Source organism: Chiloscyllium plagiosum, unplaced genomic scaffold, assembly GCF_037043375.1.
Source record: "Chiloscyllium plagiosum isolate Xiang-an unplaced genomic scaffold, Cpla_swu_hap1 HiC_scaffold_45, whole genome shotgun sequence".
Lineage (NCBI taxonomy): Eukaryota > Metazoa > Chordata > Chondrichthyes > Orectolobiformes > Hemiscylliidae > Chiloscyllium > Chiloscyllium plagiosum.
The window spans coordinates 3585329-3610613 of NW_028270183.1; the positions used below are offsets into that span (position 1 = coordinate 3585329).

The 25285-nt window shown below is 49.1% G+C and overlaps 1 protein-coding gene across 1 annotated transcript in view; it reads left to right on the forward strand.

Annotated features, from left to right (window-relative positions):
* LOC122552301 (mitochondrial adenyl nucleotide antiporter SLC25A24-like) overlaps positions 1 to 25285 on the forward strand; it is a 104744-nt gene that overhangs the window by 73686 nt on the left and 5773 nt on the right. Inside the window, exons 2-6 of the mRNA XM_087983514.1 lie at positions 16478 to 16604; positions 17987 to 18074; positions 18954 to 19065; positions 21159 to 21317; positions 21527 to 21676. Of these exons, the coding sequence (XP_087839640.1) occupies positions 16478 to 16604; positions 17987 to 18074; positions 18954 to 19065; positions 21159 to 21317; positions 21527 to 21676 (636 nt within the window). The remainder of the gene's footprint in view (positions 1 to 16477; positions 16605 to 17986; positions 18075 to 18953; positions 19066 to 21158; positions 21318 to 21526; positions 21677 to 25285) is intronic.

Here is a 25285-nt window from a genome sequence, read left to right on the forward strand (position 1 = left end):
TTATAGAGACCACAGTGTCAGGGCAGAGAGTTACAGTCACCACAGTTTCAGGGCAGTGAGTTACAGAGACCACAGTGTCAGGGCAGTGAGTTACAGAGATCACAGTGTCAGGGCAGTGAGTTACAAACACCACAGTGTCAAGGCAGTGAGTAACAGACACCACAGTGACAGGGCAGTGAGTAACAGAGACCACAGTGACAGGGCAGTGAGTAACAGAGACCACAGTGTCAGGGCAGTGAGTAACAGACACCACAGTGACAGGGCAGTGAGTTACAGACAACAGTGACAGGGCAGTGTGTTATAGAGATCACAGTGTCAGGGCAGTGAGTAACAGACACCACAGTGACAATGCAGTGAGTTACAGAGACCACATTGTCAAGGCAGTGAGTTACAGTCACCACAGTGTCAGGGCAGTGAGTTATAGAGACCACAGTGACAATGCAGTGAGTTAGAGAGACCATCGTGTCAGGGCAATGAGTTACAGACACCACAGTGACAGGGCAGTGAGTTACAGACACCACAGTTTCAGGGCAGTGAGTTACAGAGACCACATTGTCAAGGCAGTGAGTTACAGTCACCACAGTGTCAGGGCAGTGAGTTACAGTGATCAGAGTGTCAGGGCAGGGAGTTACAGAGATCAGAGTGTCAGGGCAGTGAGTTACAGACACCACAGTGTCAGGGCAGTGAGTTACAGAGACCACCGTGTCAGGGCAGTGAGTTACACTCACCAAAGTGACAGGGCAGTGAGTTACAGACACCACAGTGACAGGGCAGTGAGTTACAGAGATCACAGTGTGAGGGCAGTGAGTTACAGTCACCACAGTGACAGGGCAGTGAGTTACAGACACCACAGTGTCAGGGCAGTGAGTAACAGGGACCACAGTATCAGGGCAGTGAGTTATACAAACTACAATGTAAGGGCAGTGAGTTACAGAGATCACAGTGTGAAGGCAGTGAGTAACAGACACCACAGTGTCAGGGCAGTGAGTTACAGACACCACAGTGTCAGGGCAGTGAGTAACAGACACCAAAGTGACAGGGCAGTGAGTTACAGACATCACAGTGTCAGGGCAGTGAGTTACTGAGACCACAGTGTCAGGGCAGTGAGTTACAGAGATCACAGTGTGAAGGCAGTGAGTAACAGACACCACAGTGTCAGGGCAGTGAGTTACAGACACCACAGTGTCAGGGCAGTGAGTAACAGACACCAAAGTGACAGGGCAGTGAGTTACAGACATCACAGTGTCAGGGCAGTGAGTTACTGAGACCACAGTGTCAGGGCAGTGAGTAACAGACACCAAATTGACAGGGCAGTGAGTTACAGTCACCACAGTTTCAGGGCAGTGAGTTACAGAGACCACAGTGACAGGGCAGTGAGTTACAGACACCACAGTGTCAGGGTAGTGAGTTACAGAGACCACAGTGACAGGGCAGTGAGTTACAGTCACCACAGTGTCAGGGCAGTGAGTTACAGACACCACAGTGACAGGGCAGTGACTAAGAGTCACCACAGTTTCAGGGCAGTGAGTTACAGAGACCACAGTGTCAAGGCAGTGAGTTACAGTCACCACAGTGACAGGGCAGTGAGTTACAGAGACCACAGTGTCAGGGCAGTGAGTAACAGACACCACAGTGACAGGGCAGTGAGTTACAGACAACAGTGACAGGGCAGTGTGTTATAGAGATCACAGTGTCAGGACAGTGACTTACAGTCACCACAGTGACAATGCAGTGAGTTACAGAGACCACATTGTCAAGGCAGTGAGTTACAGTCACCACAGTGTCAGGGCAGTGAGTTATAGAGACCACAGTGACAATGCAGTGAGTTAGAGAGACCATCGTGTCAGGGCAATGAGTTACAGACACCACAGTGACAGGGCAGTGAGTTACAGACACCACAGTTTCAGGGCAGTGAGTTACAGTGACCACATTGTCAAGGCAGTGAGTTACAGTCACCACAGTGTCAGGGCAGTGAGTTACAGTGATCAGAGTGTCAGGGCAGGGAGTTACAGAGACCACAGTGTCAAGGCAGTGAGTTACAGTCACCACAGTGACAGGGCAGTGAGTTACAGAGACCATAGTGTCAGGGCAGTGAGTAACAGAGACCACAGTGTCAGGTCAGTGAGTTACTGACAACACAGTGACAGGGCAGTGAGTTACAGAGACCAAAGTGACAGGGCAGTGAGTTACAGACACCACAGTGACAGGGCAGTGAGTTACAGACACCACAGTTTCAGGGCAGTGAGTTACAGACACCACAGTGTCAGGGCAGTGAGTTACAGACAACACAGTGTCAGGGCAGTGAGTTACAGACACCACAGTTTCAGGGCAGTGAGTTACAGACACCACAGTGTCAGGGCAGTGAGTTACAGACAACACAGTGTCAGGGCAGTCAGTTACAGACACCACAGTGTCAGGGCAGTGAGTTATAGAGACCACAGTGTCAGGGCAGTGAGTTACAGAGACCACAGTGTCAGGGCAGTGAGTTACAGACACCACAGTGACAGGACAGTGAGTTACAGAGACCAGAGTGACAGTGCAGTGAGTTACAGAGACCACAGTGTCAGGGCAGTGAGTTACAGAGACTACAGTGTCAGGGCAGTGAGTTACAGAGATCAGAGTGTCAGGGCAGTTGAGTTACAGAGACCACAATGTCAGGGCAGTGAGTTACAGAGATCAGAGTGTCAGGGCAGTGAGTTTCAGTCACCACAGTGACAGGGCAGTGAGTTACAGAGATCACAGTGTCAGGTCAGTGAGTTACTGACAACACAGTGACAGGGCAGTGAGTTACAGTCACCACAGTGTCAGGGCAGTGAGTAACAGACACCAAAGTGACAGGGCAGTGAGTTACAGTCACCACAGTGTCAGGGCAGTGAGTTACAGACACCACAGTGTCAGGGCAGTGAGTTACACAGACCACAATGTAAGGGCAGTGAGTTACAGAGATCTCAGTGTGAGGGCAGTGAGTTACAGACACCACAGTGTCAGGGCAGTGAGTAACAGACACCACAGTGTCAGGGCAGTCAGTTACAGACAACAGTGACAGGGCAGTGAATTACAGTCACCACAGTGTCAGGGCAGTGAGTTATAAAGACCACAGTGTCAGGGCAGTGAGTTACAGACATCACAGTGACAGGGCAGTGAGGTACATATGCCACAGTGTCAGGGCAGTGAGTTATAGAGACCACAGTGACAGGGCAGTGAGTTACACATGCCACAGTGTCAGGGCAGTGAGTTACAGACAACAGTGACAGGGCAGTGAGTTACAGTCACCACAGTGTCAGGGCAGTGAGTTACAGAGACCACAGTGTCAGGGCAGTGAGTAACAGACACCACAGTGTCAGGGCAGTGAGTTACAGACACCACAGTGTCAGGGCAGTGAGTTACAGACAACAGTGACAGGGCAGTGAGTTACAGACAACAGTGACAGGGCAGTGAGTTACAGTCACCACAGTGTCAGGGCAGTGAGTTACAGACAACAGTGAGAGGGCAGTGAGTTACAGACAACAGTGACAGGGCAGTGAGTTACAGTCACCACAGTGTCAGGGCAGTGAGTTACAGACAACAGTGACAGGGCAGTGAGTTACAGTCCCCACAGTGTCAGGGCAGTGAGTTACAGTCAGCACAGTTTCAGGGCAGTGAGTTACAGACACCACAGTGACAGGGCAGTGAGTTACAGTCACCACAGTGTCAGGGCTGTGAGTTACAGACACCACAGTGTCAGGGCAGTGAGCTACACATGCCACAGTGTCAGGAGAGTGAGTAACAGACACCACAGTGACAGGGCAGTGAGTTACAGAGATCACAGTGTCAGGGCAGTGAGTAACAGACCAAAGTGACAGGGCAGTGAGTTATAGATACCACAGTGTCAGGGCAGTGAGTTATACAGACCACAATGTAAGGGCAGTGAGTTACAGAGATCCCAGTGTCAGGGCAGTGAGGTACAGTCACCACAGTGTCAGGGCAGTGAGTAACAGACACCACAGTGACAGGGCAGTGAGTTACAGTCACCACAGTGTCAGGGCAGTGAGTAACAGACCAAAGTGACAGGGCAGTGAGTTATAGATACCACAGTGTCAGGGCAGTGAGTTATACAGACCACAATGTAAGGGCAGTGAGTTACAGACATCACAGTTTCAGGGCAGTGAGTGACAGAGACCACAGTGTCAGGGCAGTGAGTTACAGTCACCACAGTGTCAGAAAAGTGAGTTATAGAGACCACAGTGTCAGGGCAGAGAGTTACAGTCACCACAGTTTCAGGGCAGTGAGGTACAGAGACCACAGTGTCAGGTCAGTGAGTTACAGTCACCACAGTTTCAGGGCAGTGAGTTACAGAGACCACAGTGTCAGGGCAGTGAGTTACAGAGACCACGGTGTCAGGGCAGTGAGTAACAGACCACAATGTGAGGGCAGTGAGTTACAGATATCACAGTGTGAGGGCAGTGAGTTACAGATACCACAGTGTCAAGGCAGTGAGTTACAGACACCAAAGTGATAGGGCAGTGAGTTACAGAGACCACAGTGTCAAGCCAGTGAGTTACAGACATCACAGTGTCAGGGCAGTGAGTTACAGACACCACAGTGTCAAGGCAGTGAGTTACAGACAACACAGTGTCACGGCAGTGAGTTACAGAGACCACAGTGACAGGGCAGTGAGGTACAGAGACCACAGTTTCAGGGCAGTGAGTTCCAGACATCACAGTGTCAGGGCAGTGAGTTACAGAGACCACAGTGACAGGGCAGTGAGTTACAGAGACCACAGTTTCAGGGCAGTGATTTCCAGACATCACAGTGACAGGGCAGTGAGTTACAGACACCACAGTGTCAATGCAGTGAGTTACAGAGATTACAGTGTCAGGGCAGTGAGTTACAGAGATCACATTGTGAGGGCAGGGAGTTACAGTCACCACAGTGACAGGGCAGTGAGTAACAGACACCACAGTGTCAGGGCAGTGAGTAACAGACACCACAGTGACAGGGCAGTGAGTTACAGACAACAGTGACAGGGCAGTGTGTTATAGAGATCACAGTGTCAGGGCAGTGACTTACAGTCACCACAGTGACAATGCAGTGAGTTACAGAGACCACATTGTCAAGGCAGTGAGTTACAGTCACCACAGTGTCAGGGCAGTGAGTTATAGAGACCACAGTGACAATGCAGTGAGTCAGAGAGACCATAGTGTCAGGGCAATGAGTTACAGACACCAAAGTGACAGGGCAGTGAGTTACAGACACAACAGTTTCAGGGCAGTGAGTTACAGAGACCACATTGTCAAGGCAGTGAGTTACAGTCACCACAGTGTCAGGGCAGTGAGTGACAGAGACCAAAGTGACAGGGCAGTGAGTTACAGACACCACAGTGTCAGGGCAGTGAGTTACAGACACCACAGTGACAGGGCAGTGAGTTACAGACACCACAGTTTCAGGGCAGTGAGTTACAGACACCACAGTGTCAGGGCAGTGAGTTACAGACACGACAGTGTCAGGGCAGTGAGTTACAGAGACCACAGTGTCAGGGCAGTGAGTTACAGAGAGCACAGTGTCAGGGCAGTGAGTTACAGACACCACAGTGTCAGGACAGTGAGTTACAGACAACACAGTGTCAGGGCAGTCAGTTACAGACACCACAGTGTTAGGGCAGTGAGTTATAGAGACCACAGTGTCAGGCCAGTGAGTTACAGAGATCAGAGTGTCAGGGCAGTGAGTTTCAGTCACCACAGTGACAGGGCAGTGAGTTACAGAGATCACAGTGTGAGGGCAGTGAGTTACAGTCACCACAGTGTCAGGGCAGTGAGTTACAGAGATCTGAGTGTCAGGGCAGGGAGTTACAGAGATCAGAGTGTCAGGGCAGTGAGTTACAGACACCACAGTGTCAAGGCAGTGAGTTACAGAGACCACCGTGTCAGGGCAGTGAGTTACACTCACCAAAGTGACAGGGCAGTGAGTTACAGACACCACAGTGACAGGGCAGTGAGTTACAGAGGTCACAGTGTGAGGGCAGTAAGTTACAGTCACCACAGTGTGAGGGCAGTGAGTTACAGTCACCACAGTGACAGGGCAGTGAGTTACAGACACCACAGTGTCAGGGCAGTGAGTAACAGGGACCACAGTATCAGGGCAGTGAGTTATACAAACTACAATGTAAGGGCAGTGAGTTACAGAGATCACAGTGTGAAGGCAGTGAGTAACAGACACCACAGTGTCAGGGCAGTGAGTTACAGACACCACAGTGTCAGGGCAGTGAGTTACAGACACCACAGTGTCAGGGCAGTGAGTAACAGACACCAAAGTGACAGGGCAGTGAGTTACAGACATCACAGTGTCAGGGCAGTGAGTTACTGAGACCACAGTGTCAGGGCAGTGAGTAACAGACACCAAATTGGCAGGGCAGTGAGTTACAGTCACCACAGTTTCAGGGCAGTGAGTTACAGAGACCACAGTGACAGGGCAGTGAGTTACAGTCACCACAGTGTCAGGGCAGTGAGTTACAGACACCACAGTGACAGGGCAGTGAGTAAGAGTCACCACAGTTTCAGGGCAGTGAGTTACAGAGACCACAGTGTCAAGGCAGTGAGTTACAGTCACCACAGTGACAGGGCAGTGAGTTACTGACACGACAGTGACAGGGCAGTGAGTTACAGACACCACAGTGACAGGGCAGTGAGTTACAGAGACCACAGTGTCAGGGCAGTGAGTTACAGAGACCATAGTGTCAGGGCAGTGAGTAACAGAGACCACAGTGTCAGGTCAGTGAGTTACTGACAACACAGTGACAGGGCAGTGAGTTACAGAGACCAAAGTGACAGGGCAGTGAGTTACAGACACCACAGTGACAGGGCAGTGAGTTACAGACACCACAGTTTCAGGGCAGTGAGTTACAGACACCACAGTGTCAGGGCAGTGAGTTACAGACAACACAGTGTCAGGGCAGTGAGTTACAGACACCACAGTGTCAGGGCAGTCAGTTACAGACACCACAGTGTCAGGGCAGTGAGTTATAGAGACCACAGTGTCAGGGCAGTGAGTTACAGAGACCACAGTGTCAGGGCAGTGAGTTACAGACACCACAGTGACAGGACAGTGAGTTACAGAGACCAGAGTGACAGTGCAGTGAGTTACAGAGACCACAGTGTCAGGGCAGTGAGTTACAGACACCACAGTGTCAGGGCAGTGAGTAACAGACACCACAGTGTCAGGGCAGTGAGTTACAGACAACAGTGACAGGGCAGTGAATTACAGTCACCACAGTGTCAGGGCAGTTGAGTTACAGAGACCACAATGTCAGGGCAGTGAGTTACAGAGATCAGAGTGTCAGGGCAGTGAGTTTCAGTCACCACAGTGACAGGGCAGTGAGTTACAGAGATCACAGTGTGAGGGCAGTGAGTTACAGTCACCACAGTGTCAGGGCAGTGAGTAACAGACACCAAAGTGACAGGGCAGTGAGTTACAGTCACCACAGTGTCAGGGCAGTGAGTTACAGACACCACAGTGTCAGGGCAGTGAGTTACACAGACCACAATGTAAGGGCAGTGAGTTACAGAGATCTCAGTGTGAGGGCAGTGAGTTACAGACACCACAGTGTCAGGGCAGTGAGTAACAGACACCACAGTGTCAGGGCAGTGAGTTACAGACAACAGTGACAGGGCAGTGAATTACAGTCACCACAGTGTCAGGGCAGTGAGTTATAGAGACCACAGTGTCAGGGCAGTGAGTTACAGACATCACAGTGACAGGGCAGTGAGGTACATATGCCACAGTGTCAGGGCAGTGAGTTATAGAGACCATAGTGACAGGGCAGTGAGTTACACATGCCACAGTGTCAGGGCAGTGAGTTACAGACAAAAGTGACAGGGCAGTGAGTTACAGTCACCACAGTGTCAGGGCAGTGAGTTACAGAGACCACAGTGTCAGGGCAGTGAGTAACAGACACCACAGTGTCAGGGCAGTGAGTTACAGACAACAGTGACAGGGCAGTGAGTTACAGACAACAGTGACAGGGCAGTGAGTTACAGTCACCACAGTGTCAGGGTAGTGAGTTACAGACAACAGTGACAGGGCAGTGAGTTACAGTCACCACTGTGTCAGGGCAGTGAGTTACAGACAACAGTGACAGGGCAGTGAGTTACAGTCCCCACAGTGTCAGGGCAGTGAGTTACAGTCAGCACAGTTTCAGGGCAGTGAGTTACAGACACCACAGTGACAGGGCAGTGAGTTACAGTCACCACAGTGTCAGGGCTGTGAGTTACAGACACCACAGTGTCAGGGCAGTGAGCTACACATGCCACAGTGTCAGGAGAGTGAGTAACAGACACCACAGTGACAGGGCAGTGAGGTACGGACACCACAGTGACAGGGAAGTGAGTTACAGAGATCCCAGTGTGAGGACAGTGAGTTACAGAGATCACAGTGTCAGGGCAGTGAGTAACAGACCAAAGTGACAGGGCAGTGAGTTATAGATACCACAGTGTCAGGGCAGTGAGTTATACAGACCACAATGTAAGGGCAGTGAGTTACAGAGATCCCAGTGTCAGGGCAGTGAGGTACAGTCACCACAGTGTCAGGGCAGTGAGTAACAGACACCACAGTGACAGGGCAGTGAGTTACAGTCACCACAGTGTCAGGGCAGTGAGTAACAGACCAAAGTGACAGGGCAGTGAGTTATAGATACCACAGTGTCAGGGCAGTGAGTTATACAGACCACAATGTAAGGGCAGTGAGTTACAGACATCACAGTTTCAGGGCAGTGAGTGACAGAGACCACAGTGTCATGACAGTGAGTTACAGAGACCACAGTGTCAAGGCAGTGAGTTACAGAGACCACAGTGTCAGGGCAGTGAGTTACAGAGACCACAGTGACAGTGCAGTGAGTTTCAGACAACACAGTGTCAGGGCAGTGAGTTACAGTCACCACAGTGTCAGAAAAGTGAGTTATAGAGACCACAGTGTCAGGGCAGAGAGTTACAGTCACCACAGTTTCAGGGCAGTGAGTTACAGAGACCACAGTGTCAGGGCAGTGAGTTACAGAGACTACAGTGTCAGGGCAGTGAGTAACAGACACCACAGTTTCAGGGCAGTGAGTTACAGAGACCACAGTGACAGGGCAGTGAGGTACAGAGACCACAGTGTCAGGGCAGTGAGTAACAGACACCACAGTTTCAGGGCAGTGAGTTACAGAGACCACGGTGTCAGGGCAGTGAGTTACAATCACCACAGTGTCAGGGCAGTGAGTAACAGACATCACAGTGACAGGGCAGTGAGTTACAGACACCACAGTGACAGGGCAGTGAGTTATAGATACCACAGTGTCAGGGCAGTGAGTTACACAGACCACAATGTGAGGGCAGTGAGTTACAGATATCACAGTGTGAGGGCAGTGAGTTACAGATACCACAGTGTCAAGGCAGTGAGTTACAGACACCAAAGTGATAGGGCAGTGAGTTACAGAGACCACAGTGTCAAGCCAGTGAGTTACAGACATCACAGTGTCAGGGCAGTGAGTTACAGACACGACAGTGTCAAGGCAGTGAGTTACAGACAACACAGTGTCACGGCAGTGAGTTACAGAGACCACAGTGACAGGGCAGTGAGGTACAGAGACCACAGTGTCAGGGCAGTGAGTTCCAGACATCACAGTGTCAGGGCAGTGAGTTACAGAGACCACAGTGTCAGGGCAGTGAGGTACAAACACCACAGTGTCAAGGCAGTGAGTAACAGACACCACAGTGACAGGGCAGTGAGTAACAGAGACCACAGTGTCAGGGCAGTGAGTTACAGAGACCACAGTGTCAGGACAGTGAGTTACAGCCACCACAGTGACAGGGCAGTGAGTTACAGTCACCACAGTGTCAGGGCAGTGAGTTACAGACACCACAGTGACAGGGCAGTGAGATACAGAGACCACAGTTTCAGGGCAGAGTTACAGACACCACAGTGACAGGGCAGTGAGTTACAGAGATCACAGTGTGAGGGCAGTGAGGTACAGTCACCACAGTGTCAGGGCAGTGAGTAACAGACACCACAGTGTCAGGGAAGTAAGGTAGAGACACCACAGTGTCAGGGCAGTGAGTTACAGAGACCACAATGACAGGGCAGTGAGTTACAGACAACACAGTGTCAGGGCAGTGACTTACAGTCACCACAGTGTCAGGGCAGTGAGTTACAGTCACCACAGTATCAGGGCAGTGAGTTACAGACACCACAGTGTCAGGTCAGTGAGTTACAGAGATCACAGTGTGAGGGCAGTGAGTTACAGAGACCACAGTGTCAGGGCAGTGAGTTACAGAGATCACAGTGTGAGGGCAGTGAGTTACAGAGATCACAGTGTCAGGGCAGTGAGTAACAGACACCACAGTGACAGGGCAGTGAGTTACAGAGATCACAGTGTGAGGGCAGTGAGTTACAGAGACCACAGTGTCAGGGCAGTGAATTACAGAGACCACAGTGTCAGGGCAGTGAGTAACAGACACCACAGTGACAGGGCAGTGAGTTACAGTGATCACAGTGTGAGGGCAGTGAGTTACAGAGACCACAGTGTCAGGGCAGTGAGTTACAGAGACCACAGTGTCAAGGCAGTGAGTTCCAGAGACCACAGTGTCAGGGCAGTGAGTTACAGAGACCACAGTGACAGTGCAGTGAGTTTCAGACAATACAGTGTCAGGGCAGTGAGTTACAGTCACCACAGTGTCAGAAAAGTGAGTTATAGAGACCACAGTGTCAGGGCAGAGAGTTACAGTCACCACAGTTTCAGGGCAGTGAGTTACAGAGACCACAGTGTCAGGGCAGTGAGTTACAGAGATCACAGTGTCAGGGCAGTGAGTTACAAACACCACAGTGTCAAGGCAGTGAGTAACAGACACCACAGTGACAGGGCAGTGAGTAACAGAGACCACAGTGTCAGGGCAGTGAGTTACAGTCACCACAGTGACAGGGCAGTGAGTTATAGAAACCACAGTGTCAGGGCAGTGAGTTACAGACACCACAATGTCAGGGCAGCGAGTTACAGTCACCACAGTGTCAAGGCAGTGAGTTACAGAGACCACAGTGACAGGGCAGTGAGGTACAGAGATCACAGTGTGAGGGCAGTGAGTAACAGACACCACAGTGACAGGGCAGTGAGTTACAGAGATCACAGTGGGAGGGCAGTGAGTTACAGAGACCACAGTGTCAGGGCAGTGAGTTACAGAGACCACAGTGTCAGGGCAGTGAGTTACAGTCACCACAGTGTCAGGGCTGTGAGTAACAGACACCACAGTGACAGGGCAGTGAGTTACAGAGACCACAGTGTCAGGGCAGTGAGTTACAGAGATCAGAGTGTCAGGGCAGTGAGTTACAGAGATCACAGTGTGAGAGCAGTGAGTTACAGACTCCACAGTGACAGGGCAGTGAGTAACAGACACCACAGTGACAGGGTAGTGAGTTACACAGATCACAGTGTCAGGGCAGTGAGTTACAGTTAGCACAGTGTCAGGGCAGTGAGTAACAGACACCACAGTTTCAGGGCAGTACGTTAGAGACACCACAGTGTCAGGGCAGTGAGTTACAGTCACCACAGTGACAGGGCAGTGAGTTACAGAGACCACAGTGTCAAGGCAGTGAGTTACAGTCACCACAGTATCAGGGCAGTGAGTTACAGACACCACAGTGTCAGGGCAGTGAGTAACAGACACCACAGTGACAGGGCAGTGAGTTACAGAGATCACAGTGTGAGGGCAGTGAGTTACAGAGATCACAGTGTGAGGGCAGTGAGTAACAGGCACCACAGTGTCAGGGCAGTGAATTACAGACACCACAGTGACAGGGCAGTGAGTTACAGAGAGCACAGTGACAGGGCAGTGAGTTACAGACACCACAGTGACAGGGCAGTGAGTTACAGAGAGCACAGTGACAGGGCAGTGAGTTACAGACACCACAGTGTCAGGGCAGTGAATTACAGACACCACAGTGACAGGGCAGTGAGTTACAGAGAGCACAGTGACAGGGCAGTGAGTTACAGACACCACAGTGTCAGGGCAGTGAGTTACAGAGAGCACAGTGACAGGGCAGTGAGTTACAGACACCACAACGTCAGGGCAGTGAGTTACAGTCACACAGTGTCAGGGCAGTGAGGTACAGAGAGCACAGTGACAGGGCAGTGAGGTACAGACACCACAGTGTCAGGGCAGTGAGTTACAGAGACCACATTGTCAAGGCAGTGAGTTACAGAGATCAGAGTGTCAGAGCTGTGAGTTACAGAGACCACAATGGCAGGGCAGTGATTTACACAGACCACAGTGTTAGGGCAGTGAGTTACAGTCCCAGTGTCAGGGCAGTGAGTTACAGAAATCACAGTGACAGGGCAGTGAGTTTTAGAGACCACAGTGTCATGGCAGTGAGTTACAGAGACCTCAGCGTCAGGGCAGTGAGTTACAATAATTTGTGCGAGGCCCCATGTCCATCACACCCACACACCAGTACTCGCTGTGAAATGACTCGAGACAGGCCAGTATGCCGTCACCAAGTCCCCCTATATTTCTATGGGGAGAGTGTGTGGCACTGACCCGGCTGGCACAGATGCAGCTCCAACACTGACCAGAACCCTTGAGCCTCCTGTTTTTGTCTGTCAGCCAGGGCTTCCTGATCGGATCCAGTTAACAGCCCCAATCAGGGAACTCCGATTCTATGTGGTCCACCTGGCTGACATTATTCCATTCACTGCAGCCCTCCTGGGTTGAAGTCCTGGAGTGTCGGCCCTTGCTTGTTCCTGTAGCTTCTCCTCGGGAATTTTTGTCCCAGGCCTGGTTTCTCCAACTCTGGCCCGGATCATGGCCGTATGCTAACTGCCTGTTGCCCCACAGCGTCTCACCCGAAATTCATCCTCTTCTTCAGCAAGTAACAGCCAACATGTCTGTCTCAGACTGTGAGGTTTCTTCAACTCTCAGCACAGGGGGATGATCCCACAGATTCTGACAGCCTTGCTGGATGTTGTGAGGGGTCGGGTACATTTTGCTCCTGCCCCATCTGCAAGATTATCGCTTTCATGCGGTCTCTCCTACCTGCACTCTTTCCATCCCAGGACCTGACCTCACATCGACCATGCCTATCACCCATGTCGGGCCACCCCCGTGGTTTCTACAGCAATCTTTGACCCCTGAAGTGAACGGCTTCTCTTGCCTAGAGGAGTCTTGTGTCCAGCACTGGTGTTCCTGATGCCATTTCATCCTCCGCCCACAGGTCTGGGAAGACCAGATTTAACCGAGTGGAGAGTTAACTCTGCTGGAGTAGCCCCTGTAGTGGTATGAGGGGTGTTCCAATAGTCAAACGGAAACTGGGCCAATTTGGGATTTAGTGAAGCTGTTGGCTGTGTCTTTAAGTCTGCCTTCAAAGTTTGGACTGCTCTTTCCACCAGATTGTATGGACAATGGATAGTATGGAGTTGTCCTTACATGCTGAATGCCTTTAGAAAATAATTCACTTCCCTGCAGGTAAACGATGGCCCATGGTTTGTGACCAACACCCTCCAGGAGTCTGTGTATTGCAAAAGATGTTTGCAGCTGTTCAGTTGTCATCCCCATGTTTGACAAATGAGCTCTTTGCACATCCAACCATTTTGAATGAACTCCACAATGACTAAGAATATAGACCCCATGAAAGGATTGGTGAAGTCGACGAGTAACAGAGTCCATTCTCATGAATGTGGGGGAGCTGCTGGTATTAATTCTTGTCTTTGTTGGCACTCTGGGCAATGCCCCACCAATACGGTTATGTTGGCATCCAATTCTGGCCACCAGACATAACTTCTTGCTGACATCTTCATTTTGGAAACCTTTGGATAATCCGAATTGAGATCAGCCAGTAGCTGGCGGTGAACTTTGTTCAGGACAATTACTCTTGCTCCCCATTATAATATGCCATCCTCTATGGTCTCGATGGGTGCAGAAAGGAATTAGTTCTGGTTGCGATGGCCCTTTTGTTTCCCCAATCACCGCCAGCTGTTTTGGTTTTGTCAAGGCGGGATTGCTTTGTGTCTACAGTCTGATATCGTCAGTGGTGACAGAAAGGGTGCCCGGAAAGCTTAAAAGCAGCGTGGACGCTCTTCTAGTGGCAGTACTAGCAATCGAGTATCTGCCAGAGGGAGGTGGCTCTAGGCATCCATATTTGCCACTTGGCCTCCCGGACAGTGTACCAACATGTAACTGTCAGCACTCAGAATAAGAGTCCACTGCTGAATTCGGCCTGAAGCTATAGGTGGCACAGCCTTGTCCTCTTTAAGCAGACCTAGCAGGCGTTTGTGGTCCATTCCTATTACAAATGTACGGCTATAAAGGTGTTGGTGGAACTTATTCACACCAAAGATGACCATCCAACCTTCCTTCTCTATCTTGGTATATCTTCGTTTGGCATCATTCGGGAAGCAGACACTATTGGGTGTCCCTCTCCATTCCTGATGAAAGGCTTATGCCTGAAACATCAACCCTCTTGCTCCTCGGATGCTGCCTGACCTGCTGTGCTTTTCCAGCACCAGACTTTTCCACTCTGACTCTTCAGTCCTCACTTTCCCCTCCTCACTGTATCCTTACGGCGAAGCCTCTTCCAAAAGGATGCCCACCTTGAACAAGTTCTCCTTCTCCCTCCATAAGTTAGTTGGGGCGCCGGAACACACATTGTTCCCTCCTAAGGTGTGCCCCTGCCTTCGAGAAATGTTTGGGCACAATGTCCGAGTTCTCTAAATGCTCTTTATTGGTCATCCCGGTTATTACCAGGTCACTCAGATAAATGGTGACCTGGAGTAGACCTTGTAAAGTGTTCTCCATCGTCTGCTGGAAAATGGCACAGGCTGATCATGCCTCAAAAGGCAGCCTCGTGTCCTGGTACAAAACCCTATGGGTATTAATTGTAGTATATCTCTGGGAATCCTCATCTATCCGCAATTGCAGGGATGCATGACTGCTGCCCAGCTTCATGAAGGACAGCACCCCCGCCTTCCCCAGCCAACTTTGTGAAGAAATCCTCCCTGCGAGGGATTGGGTGTTTATCGAGCTCTGCAAAGTGGTTCACCATTTGTTTGAAATCCCCACAAAGGTGAACCAACCCATTGGGATTCCAATGGGTACAAGTGATGTTGCCCATCCTGCAGACTGTCCTGGTTTGATTCTGTACTGTCATGCTTCCTTCCCTTTCCAGTGCCTCTACTTTTGCACAACAGACCCAACAGAATCTTGCAGAATCGTGGAATTGCTTGTTGGTCAGCATGTAAAATGGCCATGGCCCCTTTGATAGTCCATAGACCTCACTGAACAATTTCCAAGTATTTCATTAGCATTTCACTTCAGACAGCCATTTCCTAAATGAAAATGTTGAGACAATCAAGTTGAATCTTTCTCAACCAATTTTGCCCCATCAAGCTTGGGCCCAGGCCCTTCACTACAATCAATGGGAACTGAACCAGCTACTTCTCATAAGAGGCCAGAACCAGAGTTGTTTCTTTAATCTGCAGGGGCTTCCCAATGTAGGTTCTCAGCCTGGCCAAGGTCTTACACAAACTGAAAGGCTGGAGTCCAGAATCAATGTTGGTAAAGGCTGGTTCCACAATCACTGATACAGCCGTACCACTATTGCTTTCATGAGAACTGGGTGACCAGTGAACCAGACATTTATTTTGATTCATTTTGATTTAGATATTGTTCAGTAATGTGACCGTTCCAAACCATATGTAGGTGGCCTTTACAGGGTGTGCTTTCTCCTGGATACCAGCCAATGAATTCCCATACTCAATTCAGGCTGAGCGGGACTCTTTCACTGTCTCGAGTCCACGTCCTGGCAGCAACTACAATGGCCTGTTGGTCCAGATCCTTGAGAAAATTTTAACCCGTTTGGCCAAAGCTTGGCTTTGTTTTGGGGTTTGGATGTGGACTGATCTTGGGTCCCTTTGTTCAGGACATGTCCTGAGTGAGGCTGTGTAATTGCTTTGAGTCACGTGGTGTTGCCCAAGCTCAGTCGGCCTGCCAATGGTGTCCACTTCCATTGGAATACCCTCTCACTCATAAGCCCCACGTGCTGCATTTCTAATGACAAAGCCAATGGAGTTGCCTGTTTGTCGCTCGTAGATGCTTTTGCATGGTCCTATCATTAACCCTCCCATCGTCACTGCTGAAATAACTCCACAATGGTTGGTATCCTGTCACCAAGTTCCCCTTTATTTACACATGCATAGTACATGACAATGACTCAGCTAGTACAGAGCAGGCCCACGCAGTGAGCAGAATCCCTGACCCTTCTGTTTATATGTCAGCCAGGGCTTCCTGATTGGGGCTGTTAACCTAGTCCTATCAGGGAACTCCTATTTTAGGAGATCCGCCTGGCTGATCTTGTTGGAATCACTACAGCTGCACCTCCATCTAACTGAGTTGATGTGAAACTCTCTCCGACCTTGCTCAGTGATGGTCATAATAGTCGCTACTCATTACTTTCATCTTGCCTTCTCTCAATGCTTCTCTTTCAGGAAATCCTCCGAGCCGGTGATACCAATCACGACGGTCAACTCGACCTGGCAGAGTTCATCGAGTATCTGCGGCAACATGAGAAAAAACTCAAGCTGATGTTTAAGAGCCTGGACCAGAACAATGATGGTATGGATGACGTTACCTCATGGCCAAGAACCCCTGCCCACCGTACTCTTCCTCAAGACCCCCAGCATATAGTTCCAGTTAAATTATCTATTTAATCTTAAGAATTGTAATTGAATCTGCTCACTCTTTTTTAAACATTCATTTTCAGGTCACTGTTAAGTCCTGGCATTTTGTGCCTGCTCTCAGAGAGTCGAGTACTGGGTTTTCCTGTCGATCTGCTGCAGACTGTGTGGTATCGGTTGAGACACAGTGCTGTTACACAGAAAACCCCGAGGTTTTAACCCAGTGACGATGATAGCGATGAGCAGGGTGGTGTTCCCATGGTGACACTGCCCTCTCAGTTGTCAAGCTTGTGTGTTTACAAGGGGGTGTTGGAGGTGCTTTGGTCGGTTGCTGTAGTGCATCTTGTTGATGGTACACACTGGTGTAACTGCACTTTGGGGCTGGTGGAAGGCACAATCGAATTCAGTGTTTGATCAGCATTCCAATTTGTATTCACTACTCAGTCAGATTGGTCCCAGAGCCGCAAGAATAGTCCCTCACTCCTGCAAACAATAGGCAGCAGATGGAACACAGCCTAGTCCCAGATAAAGTCAGTTCCTCAACTAGCACAAACTGACCCACAGTTGGAAGAAACTCAAAATGAGAGCTGGGAAATCTTCCTAATTCAGTCTGATTAGCCATGGTGTGAAGGTGTAAGTGTTGGACTGGGGTGTACAAATTCAGAAGGTACACGACACCAGGTTACAGTCCAACAGGTTTATTTAAAATCACAAGCTTTTGGAGCGCTGCTCCTTCGTCAGGCAAAGTGAATTGGTTTTGATTTTTTGTAATTACCTCTCGACCTTAATCAATCAGATCATCGATCATAGATCATTCCTTTGTTTGCTGTAGAGCTGTTGACACTTTACTCACACCGTTTGACAGTTTGATCACCTGAAAAGACTTGTTATTCAGCCTGTCGACACTCCACTCACACCATTAGTATTATCTTTTCACGTTCTTAATTCCCTGGAATTATCTTGCAATGATCTCTGCCTATAAATTCTGTGCTTGTGCGCTTCCCTCCACTCCCCTGAAGAAGGAGCAGTGCTCCGAAAGCTTGTGATTTCAAATAAATCTGTTGGACTATAACCTGGTATTGTGTGCCTTCTGATTCAGTTCGATATGGTAATGCCCAAAACTAAAATGGGCCAAATGGCCTCCCAGTCCTTGATGGGACAAAGTGTGTCAGTCATGGAATCTCCAGTTGAGCAGTTCAGGGAGACACAATAGAGCCCTTGACAGATAAACACCTGAAAGGTCTCTGAGACTCTTTGACATTGTCTAGTCTGACTCTGGTCTGCCTCTCTGTTGATTTTTGTCTTTGCATCTTGAATCAGGTCAGATCGATGCCTATGAAGTTCAGCACACACTCTCAACCCTTGGAATCACGATCACACTGAAACAAGCAGAGAGGATCTTGCAAAGGTGAGACACTGTGCGTGCAAGAACATTCCTTCTGCTGCTTTTCCAGTCGAACCACTCCACAAGTGGCTATACGTCATGTGTGGGAATGGCAGCACGTACTGCATAACATAGATCTAAAACCACACTGACAAACCCTGCTGTTTCATACAATAAATATGGGAAAATTCATCTCACCCTTTCAAAGCGTTTCACACCTTGGCTGAAAACTAACACGTTAGACAGTACAGCACTCCCTCAACACTGACCCTCCATCAGTGCAGCGTTCCCTAATAGTGACCCTCTCTCAATCTGGTGCTCTGACAGTACTGACCTTCTAACAGCACCGGAGTCTCAGCCTGGGTTTAAAGTTCAGGTCTCTGGAGTGGGACATGCATCTCTGACCTAAGACACAGCGAGATGCATGCCCTTGGACCAGGAGTGTTGAGGCAGGGGCTGGAAGACTGGGGCAGGGGCTGGGAGACTGGGGCAGGGGCTGGGGCAGGGGGAGGATAAAATAAGGGGATAGAGTGCAAGTGAATGAGCATGTTGGAGGAGGGGAGTTGAGGGTTGGGGAGGCTAGGTGTGGGCTGGCGAGTACGAATTGGGATATTAGAGGAGGGAGCAGTGAATGCTTATACAAGGGGGAGAGGTCCAGCAGGTGCCTTCACTTTCACATTAGATCCACGGAGATCCAGGAAATAGTGACAGGTCAGTGAACTGGATGAGTTCTTCAATTCGCAACAAGGTCAACTGAAACCTTGAGCATGGAGCAGAGGCACTGGTTTGGAGCAGGAGCTGTCTGTGGAACATGTTTTGGGAAAGTCCTGCAGGGCCAGGAACTGGGGCGAGGGCAGAAGATTAACCTCAGCTTTCACAATGATTCTCCTCTGCCTCACTCAGCATGGATAAAGACGGGACAATCACTGTCGACTGGAATGAATTTCGAGACCATTTCATCTTCAATCCATTAACCAACATGGAGCAGATTGTTGAACATTGGAAACATTCAACGGTAAGCCTATCCACAGCTTATACACAGCCTATACACAACTTATAGATTTGGCAGATTATACTCGGCCCATAGATAGATTATACTTAGCCGAGAGACAGCCTATAAACAGTGTGAACAGATTCAAGAACAGCTTCTTCCCCACTGTTATCAGAATCTCTCAAATGTTAATGTTGGTCTTGCTCTTTCTCTCTCTCTGCACCCTCTCTGTGGCTCTAACACTGTATTCTGCACTCTGTTCTGCTACCCTGAAGCATTTTGTATGGTACTATCTGCCAGAATCGCAAACAACACTTTTCACTGTATCTCAGCACATGACAACAAGAAATCTCATCAAATTAAACAGTTCCACAGTGCATTGACTGCCAGAAATATCCATCACGAAAGGTTTGACAAGGGCTGGGTCTTTCCTCTTGAAGGACAAAGGGAGACCTAATCCAGGCCCTTTAAAACAATGAAAGATTTTGACATAACATGGCAGATTGGAACAGGGGTTGACCATTTGGTTGTTCGAGCCTGCTCTGCCTGTCAGTATGATCGTGGCTGGTCAACTCAATGGCCTGTTCCTCCTTTTCCCCATACCCTTTGATCCCTTTAGCCCCAAATGCTGTACTCAGTGTAGATAATAGAGGGAATGTTTCATTGTGTGAGAAAAGTAAACTCAAAGCCATCATTAGACCATAGCAATTAAAAAATCTGATTGGGAATTCAGGAGAAGCTTATTGATATATTTAAGGGAAACTCTACCAGGAGATGAGGAGAAGGGAGTAGAAGAATACAATGGGAGATTTAGATGAGCGAATGCTAGAGGATGCCCAAGGGGCATGGAAACATAAGCATGGACTGGTTGGCTTGCTTTTGGGTCATATGTTCCGTGTAATCAAGTTGCCAAACTAATTCACATGATCCATATCCATCCTCCCATTGATGTGTCCATCCAGCAATTTCCTGAATCCCACAGATTCCATTCCAAGATTACTGGCTCCATGCTGGCAGCACAAATTCCACTCAGAGCACTGGCTCCAGTCTTAGAGCATTGTGTTTATTCAGAGCACTGGCTCTGTGCTGGGAACACTGACTATACCTTGGAGTGCTGACTGTCATCTTTCTTATACACAGTAAATGAAATAGGCAAGATCACTTTATCAGTCATCACAAACAGGCCCTGTATTGGTTAATCACATCGTCTGGCTGTGGTGGGGGGGGAATGTCTCAGCATCAGCCATCCTGTATTTTGATTGGTGTGAGGGCATAAAGGGCGTGAGGTCAACATGTGATTAAAAATTAAACATCTTGTTCAGGATTCATTAAGATGGGAGCCTTCACATCTTCGGCTCTGGGCGTCATGTTGGCATTGTTCTTGCACAACAATCAATGGATAATCGGGGGAGATGACGGAACCTGTTAGGATCCAGTTTATGATTAAATTGGGAAGTGCTGTGTGGTGAACTGAGCATTTTTTAAAAGACAAACAAAGACCATTCCAAATCTCTCCATCACTGGGGTTTTCCTCACCATATCTGACTCTGTTGTGTATTTGTTGACAGAGAAGAGTTGCTGTGATTGGTTAATGGCGCCACATGCTGTGATGAGCAGGGAGGTGGAAGGTGAACTCGTTGATCTCTCTTTGTCCAGTAATCACTCAGGTTCCCCTGCAGTGATCAAATCACCCTTCCTCAGCGAGCTGAGGCCTGTTAGCTGTGCAACGATCCTTTCACTGTGAAGTCACAAAGTGTGTGTGAAGACAGGGCAGGGTGTGTTTCTGATCAGCTGATCATATTCATTAGCAAGATTCACACTGTTCCCAGAATCGGACAAGACCATTCAGCCCTTAAAGTCTGTCCTGCTTTGCTGTTACCTCCAGCTCCTTATTTTGCTTCCATACGTCTTCATATTCTCCACCAAACATTGATTTCTGTACAGACAACTGCCATTGACTCCAACCTCGAGAGGCAATTACAGACTTAAACCCGGCACTGGGTTAATTTCCTTGGCTATGACCTGTGAGCTTTCCAAGGCAGTCTCAGAGAGAGAAAAACAAATTCCCCTTTGAAAATGTTGTCCTGGTCTTAAACTCTGCTCCCTTTGATTTACAGTTCATGGACATTGGGGAGTCCCTGACTATTGTGGATGAGTTCTCAGAGAGCGAGAGGAAGACTGGCTCGTGGTGGAGGCAGCTCCTGGCAGGAGCTATGGCAGGTGCAGTGTCACGCACCTGCACTGCTCCCCTGGACCGACTTAAAATCTACATGCAGGTAAAGTCCACACCGTCGCTGACAGCAACTAGTGAGAGTGATCTGGATCTAGTGACCCAGCTCCTTAGCTTGGTCCTCTCCCTCTGGAGAAACACTTGGTGTCACTTCAGAATGGGTAACTCACCATCGGTGTCCATTGTGTTTGAGCCAATCCAGCCCAAATGAGGCAACGGTTGAAATTCACTGATATTCATTCTTCTTCCCTCCAGGTCTTTGCAGCCAAGCAGAAGTTAAACATGCCTGGCGTGTGGATGATGATGGTGAGAGAAGGAGGTTTCTCATCTCTGTGGCGAGGGAATGGAGTTAATGTCCTGAAAATCACCCCAGAGACAGGCATCAAGTTTATGGCTTACGAGCAGGTACTGAGGAAAGGAGAGGGCCATTGCCAGAGTTTTCACCTCAAGGGCAACATTCCTAGCTTTGTTTGTGCATTACGTGCAATCCAAATATCATCAGGCTATACCAGGCTCATTCCAGTGTCCCAGGCGGACTTTCAAATGCAAACAGTTTCGCACTGAGCCACACCTTAGAGCCCGAAGGCTGTCGTTTCAGTCCCTCTCCATACATCTGAGCATAAACAGTCTCAGCTGCAACTTTCCACACCAGGGCAATGGATGTACAGCCCAGAGCTATCATCCTGACCCATCCAAACAATGCTCCACAATGAATGAACAGCCCAGAGCTATCATCCTGACCCATCCAAACAATGCTCCACAATGGATGTACAGCCCAGAGCTATCATCCTGACCCATCCAAACAATGCTCCACAATGAATGAACAGCCCAGAGCTATCATCCTGACCCATCCAAACAATGCTCCACAATGAATGAACAGCCCAGAGCTATCATCCTGACCCATCCAAACAATGCTCCATAATGGATGTACAGCCCAGAGCTATCATCCTGACCCATCCAAACAATGCTCCACAATGGATGTACACCCCAGAGCTATCATCCTGACCCATCCAAACAATGCTCCACAATGAATGAACAGCCCAGAGCTATCATCCTGACCCATCCAAACAATGCTCCATAATGGATGTACAGCCCAGAGCTATCATCCTGACCCATCCAAACAATGCTCCACAATGAATGAACAGCCCAGAGCTATCATCCTGACCCATCCAAACAATGCTCCACAATGGATGTACAGCCCAGAGCTATCATCCTGACCCATCCAAACAATGCTCCACAATGAATGAACAGCCCAGAGCTATCATCCTGACCCATCCAAACAATGCTCCACAATGAATGAACAGCCCAGAGCTATCATCCTGACCCATCCAAACAATGCTCCATAATGGATGTACAGCCCAGAGCTATCATCCTGACCCATCCAAACAATGCTCCACAATGGATGTACACCCCAGAGCTATCATCCTGACCCATCCAAACAATGCTCCACAATGAATGAACAGCCCAGAGCTATCATCCTGACCCATCCAAACAATGCTCCATAATGGATGTACAGCCCAGAGCTATCATCCTGACCCATCCAAACAATGCTCCACAATGAATGAACAGCCCAGAGCTATCATCCTGACCCATCCAAACAATGCTCCACAATGAATGAACAGCCCAGAGCTATCATCCTGACCCATCCAAACAATGCTCCACAATGAATGAACAGCCCAGAGCTATCATCCTGACCCATCCAAACAATGCTCCACAATGAATGAACAGCCCAGAGCTATCATCCTGACCCATCCAAACAATGCTCCACAATGAATGAACAGCCCAGAGCTATCATCCTGACCCATCCAAACAATGCTCCACAATGGATGTACACCCCAGAGCTATCATCCTGACCCATCCAAACAATGCTCCATAATGGATGTACAGCCCAGAGCTATCATCCTGACCCATCCAAACAATGCTCCATAATGGATGTACACCCCAGAGCTATCATCCTGACCCATCCAAACAATGCTCCACAATGAATGTACAGCCCAGAGCTATCATCCTGACCCATCCAAACAATGCTCCATAATGGATGTACAGCCCAGAGCTATCATCCTGACCCATCCAAACAATGCTCCATAATGGATGTACAGCCCAGAGCTATCATCCTGACCCATCCAAACAATGCTCCATAATGGATGTACAGCCCAGAGCTATCATCCTGACCCATCCAAACAATGCTCCATAATGGATGTACAGCCCAGAGCTATCATCCTGACCCATCCAAACAATGCTCCACAATGGATGTCCAGCCCAGAGCTATCATCCTGACCCATCCAAACAATGCTCCATAATGGATGTACAGCCCAGAGCTATCATCCTGACCCATCCAAACAATGCTCCATAATGGATGTCCAGCCCAGAGCTATCATCCTGACCCATCCAAACAATGCTCCATAATGGATGTACAGCCCAGAGCTATCATCCTGACCCATCCAAACAATACTCCACAATGGATGTACAGCCCAGAGCTATCATCCTGACCCATCCAAACAATGCTCCACAATGGATGTACAGCCCAGAGCTATCATCCTGACCCATCCAAACAATGCTCCACAATGGATGTCCAGCCCAGAGCTATCATCCTGACCCATCCAAACAATGCTCCACAATGGATATACAGCCCAGAGCTATCATCCTGACCCATCCAAACAATGCTCCACAAGGTCCTCCTCCAATTCTCCAAATTCCTTCAAGTGTTTATTGAGCTCACTCTCAAAGAAATCTTTGCTCTTCACCTCAATCAATCCCTGTGCAACTGCGTAAAGACCTTTGTGCTGTTGTGGTCACTTTCACAGGTCACACACTGCTTTTCATGTCCAGGTTCTTGACACAGAATTTAAACTGTCAATCAGACTAGCATTCCCTGGATTACCAGTACACACAAACCAGCTCCTCTGAGCTCACTCTCTCAAGACTGAAAAACAACATGGGGAACTGTAGTCACTCCCTGAGAGAGCTCACACACTACCAAAGACACTTTTTTTCCTGCACATCAACAAAGGTTTTCTCCATGGTCGGTTTATGAGATAGTCAAAAGGTTTAACTGTGATGCAGATGAAGACTGGACAGCTACTGGAGCAAACCCTCCTCACCCACCCAACTTTCCCCAACAGACCCTGGCTGATCCACTGAACTTTGCAGCACCTCTCCTCTGCATTCCCTGCTGGCCCTCGCATCCCTCCTACTCCAATTGGGAAATTCTACCATCCCAAAATGATGTTACTCATGAGTCGGGATGACGTACAGAGAGCTGGCCTGTGTTTCCCTGCAGTCAAGCTGTGACAGGTCCCCACTCCTGGTGTGATCAACAGCATAGCACGGAAGGATACAGAGTCATAGAGATGTACAGCATGGAAACAGACCCTTCGGTCCAACTCATCCATGCCGATCAGATATCCCAACCCAATCTAGTCCCATTTGCCAGCACCTGGCCCATATCCCTCCAAACCCTTCTTATTCATATGTCCATCCAGATGCCTTTTAAATATTATAATTGTACCAGCCTCCACCACTTCCTCTGGCAGCTCATTCCATGCATGCTCCAATCTCAGTGTGAAAACGTTGCCTTCATGTCCCTTTTATATCTTTCCCCTCTCATCCTAAACCTATGCCCTCTCATTCTGTACTCCCCCACCCCAGGGAAAGGACTTTCTCTCATTATCCTATCCATGTCCCTCATGATTTTATAAACCTCCATAAGGTCACCCCTCAGCCTCCGATGCTCCAGGGAAAACAACCCCAGCCTGTTCAGCCTTTCCCGATAGCTCAAATCCTCCAAGCCTGGCAACATCCTTGCAAATCTTTTCTGAACCCTTTCAAGTTTCATCACATCCTTATATATACACGAAAGTGATTAATTCCCTCCTCATCTGGAGCTGCTAACTCTCATTAGGATAATTTCACAACTGCCAACAGCTCACAAGGTTCAGCATGCATCTATGGATTTTGTGAATATGAAGGTAGAAAATTGACTGAGTGGGTCACTTGACAGTCCCACCAGCCAGA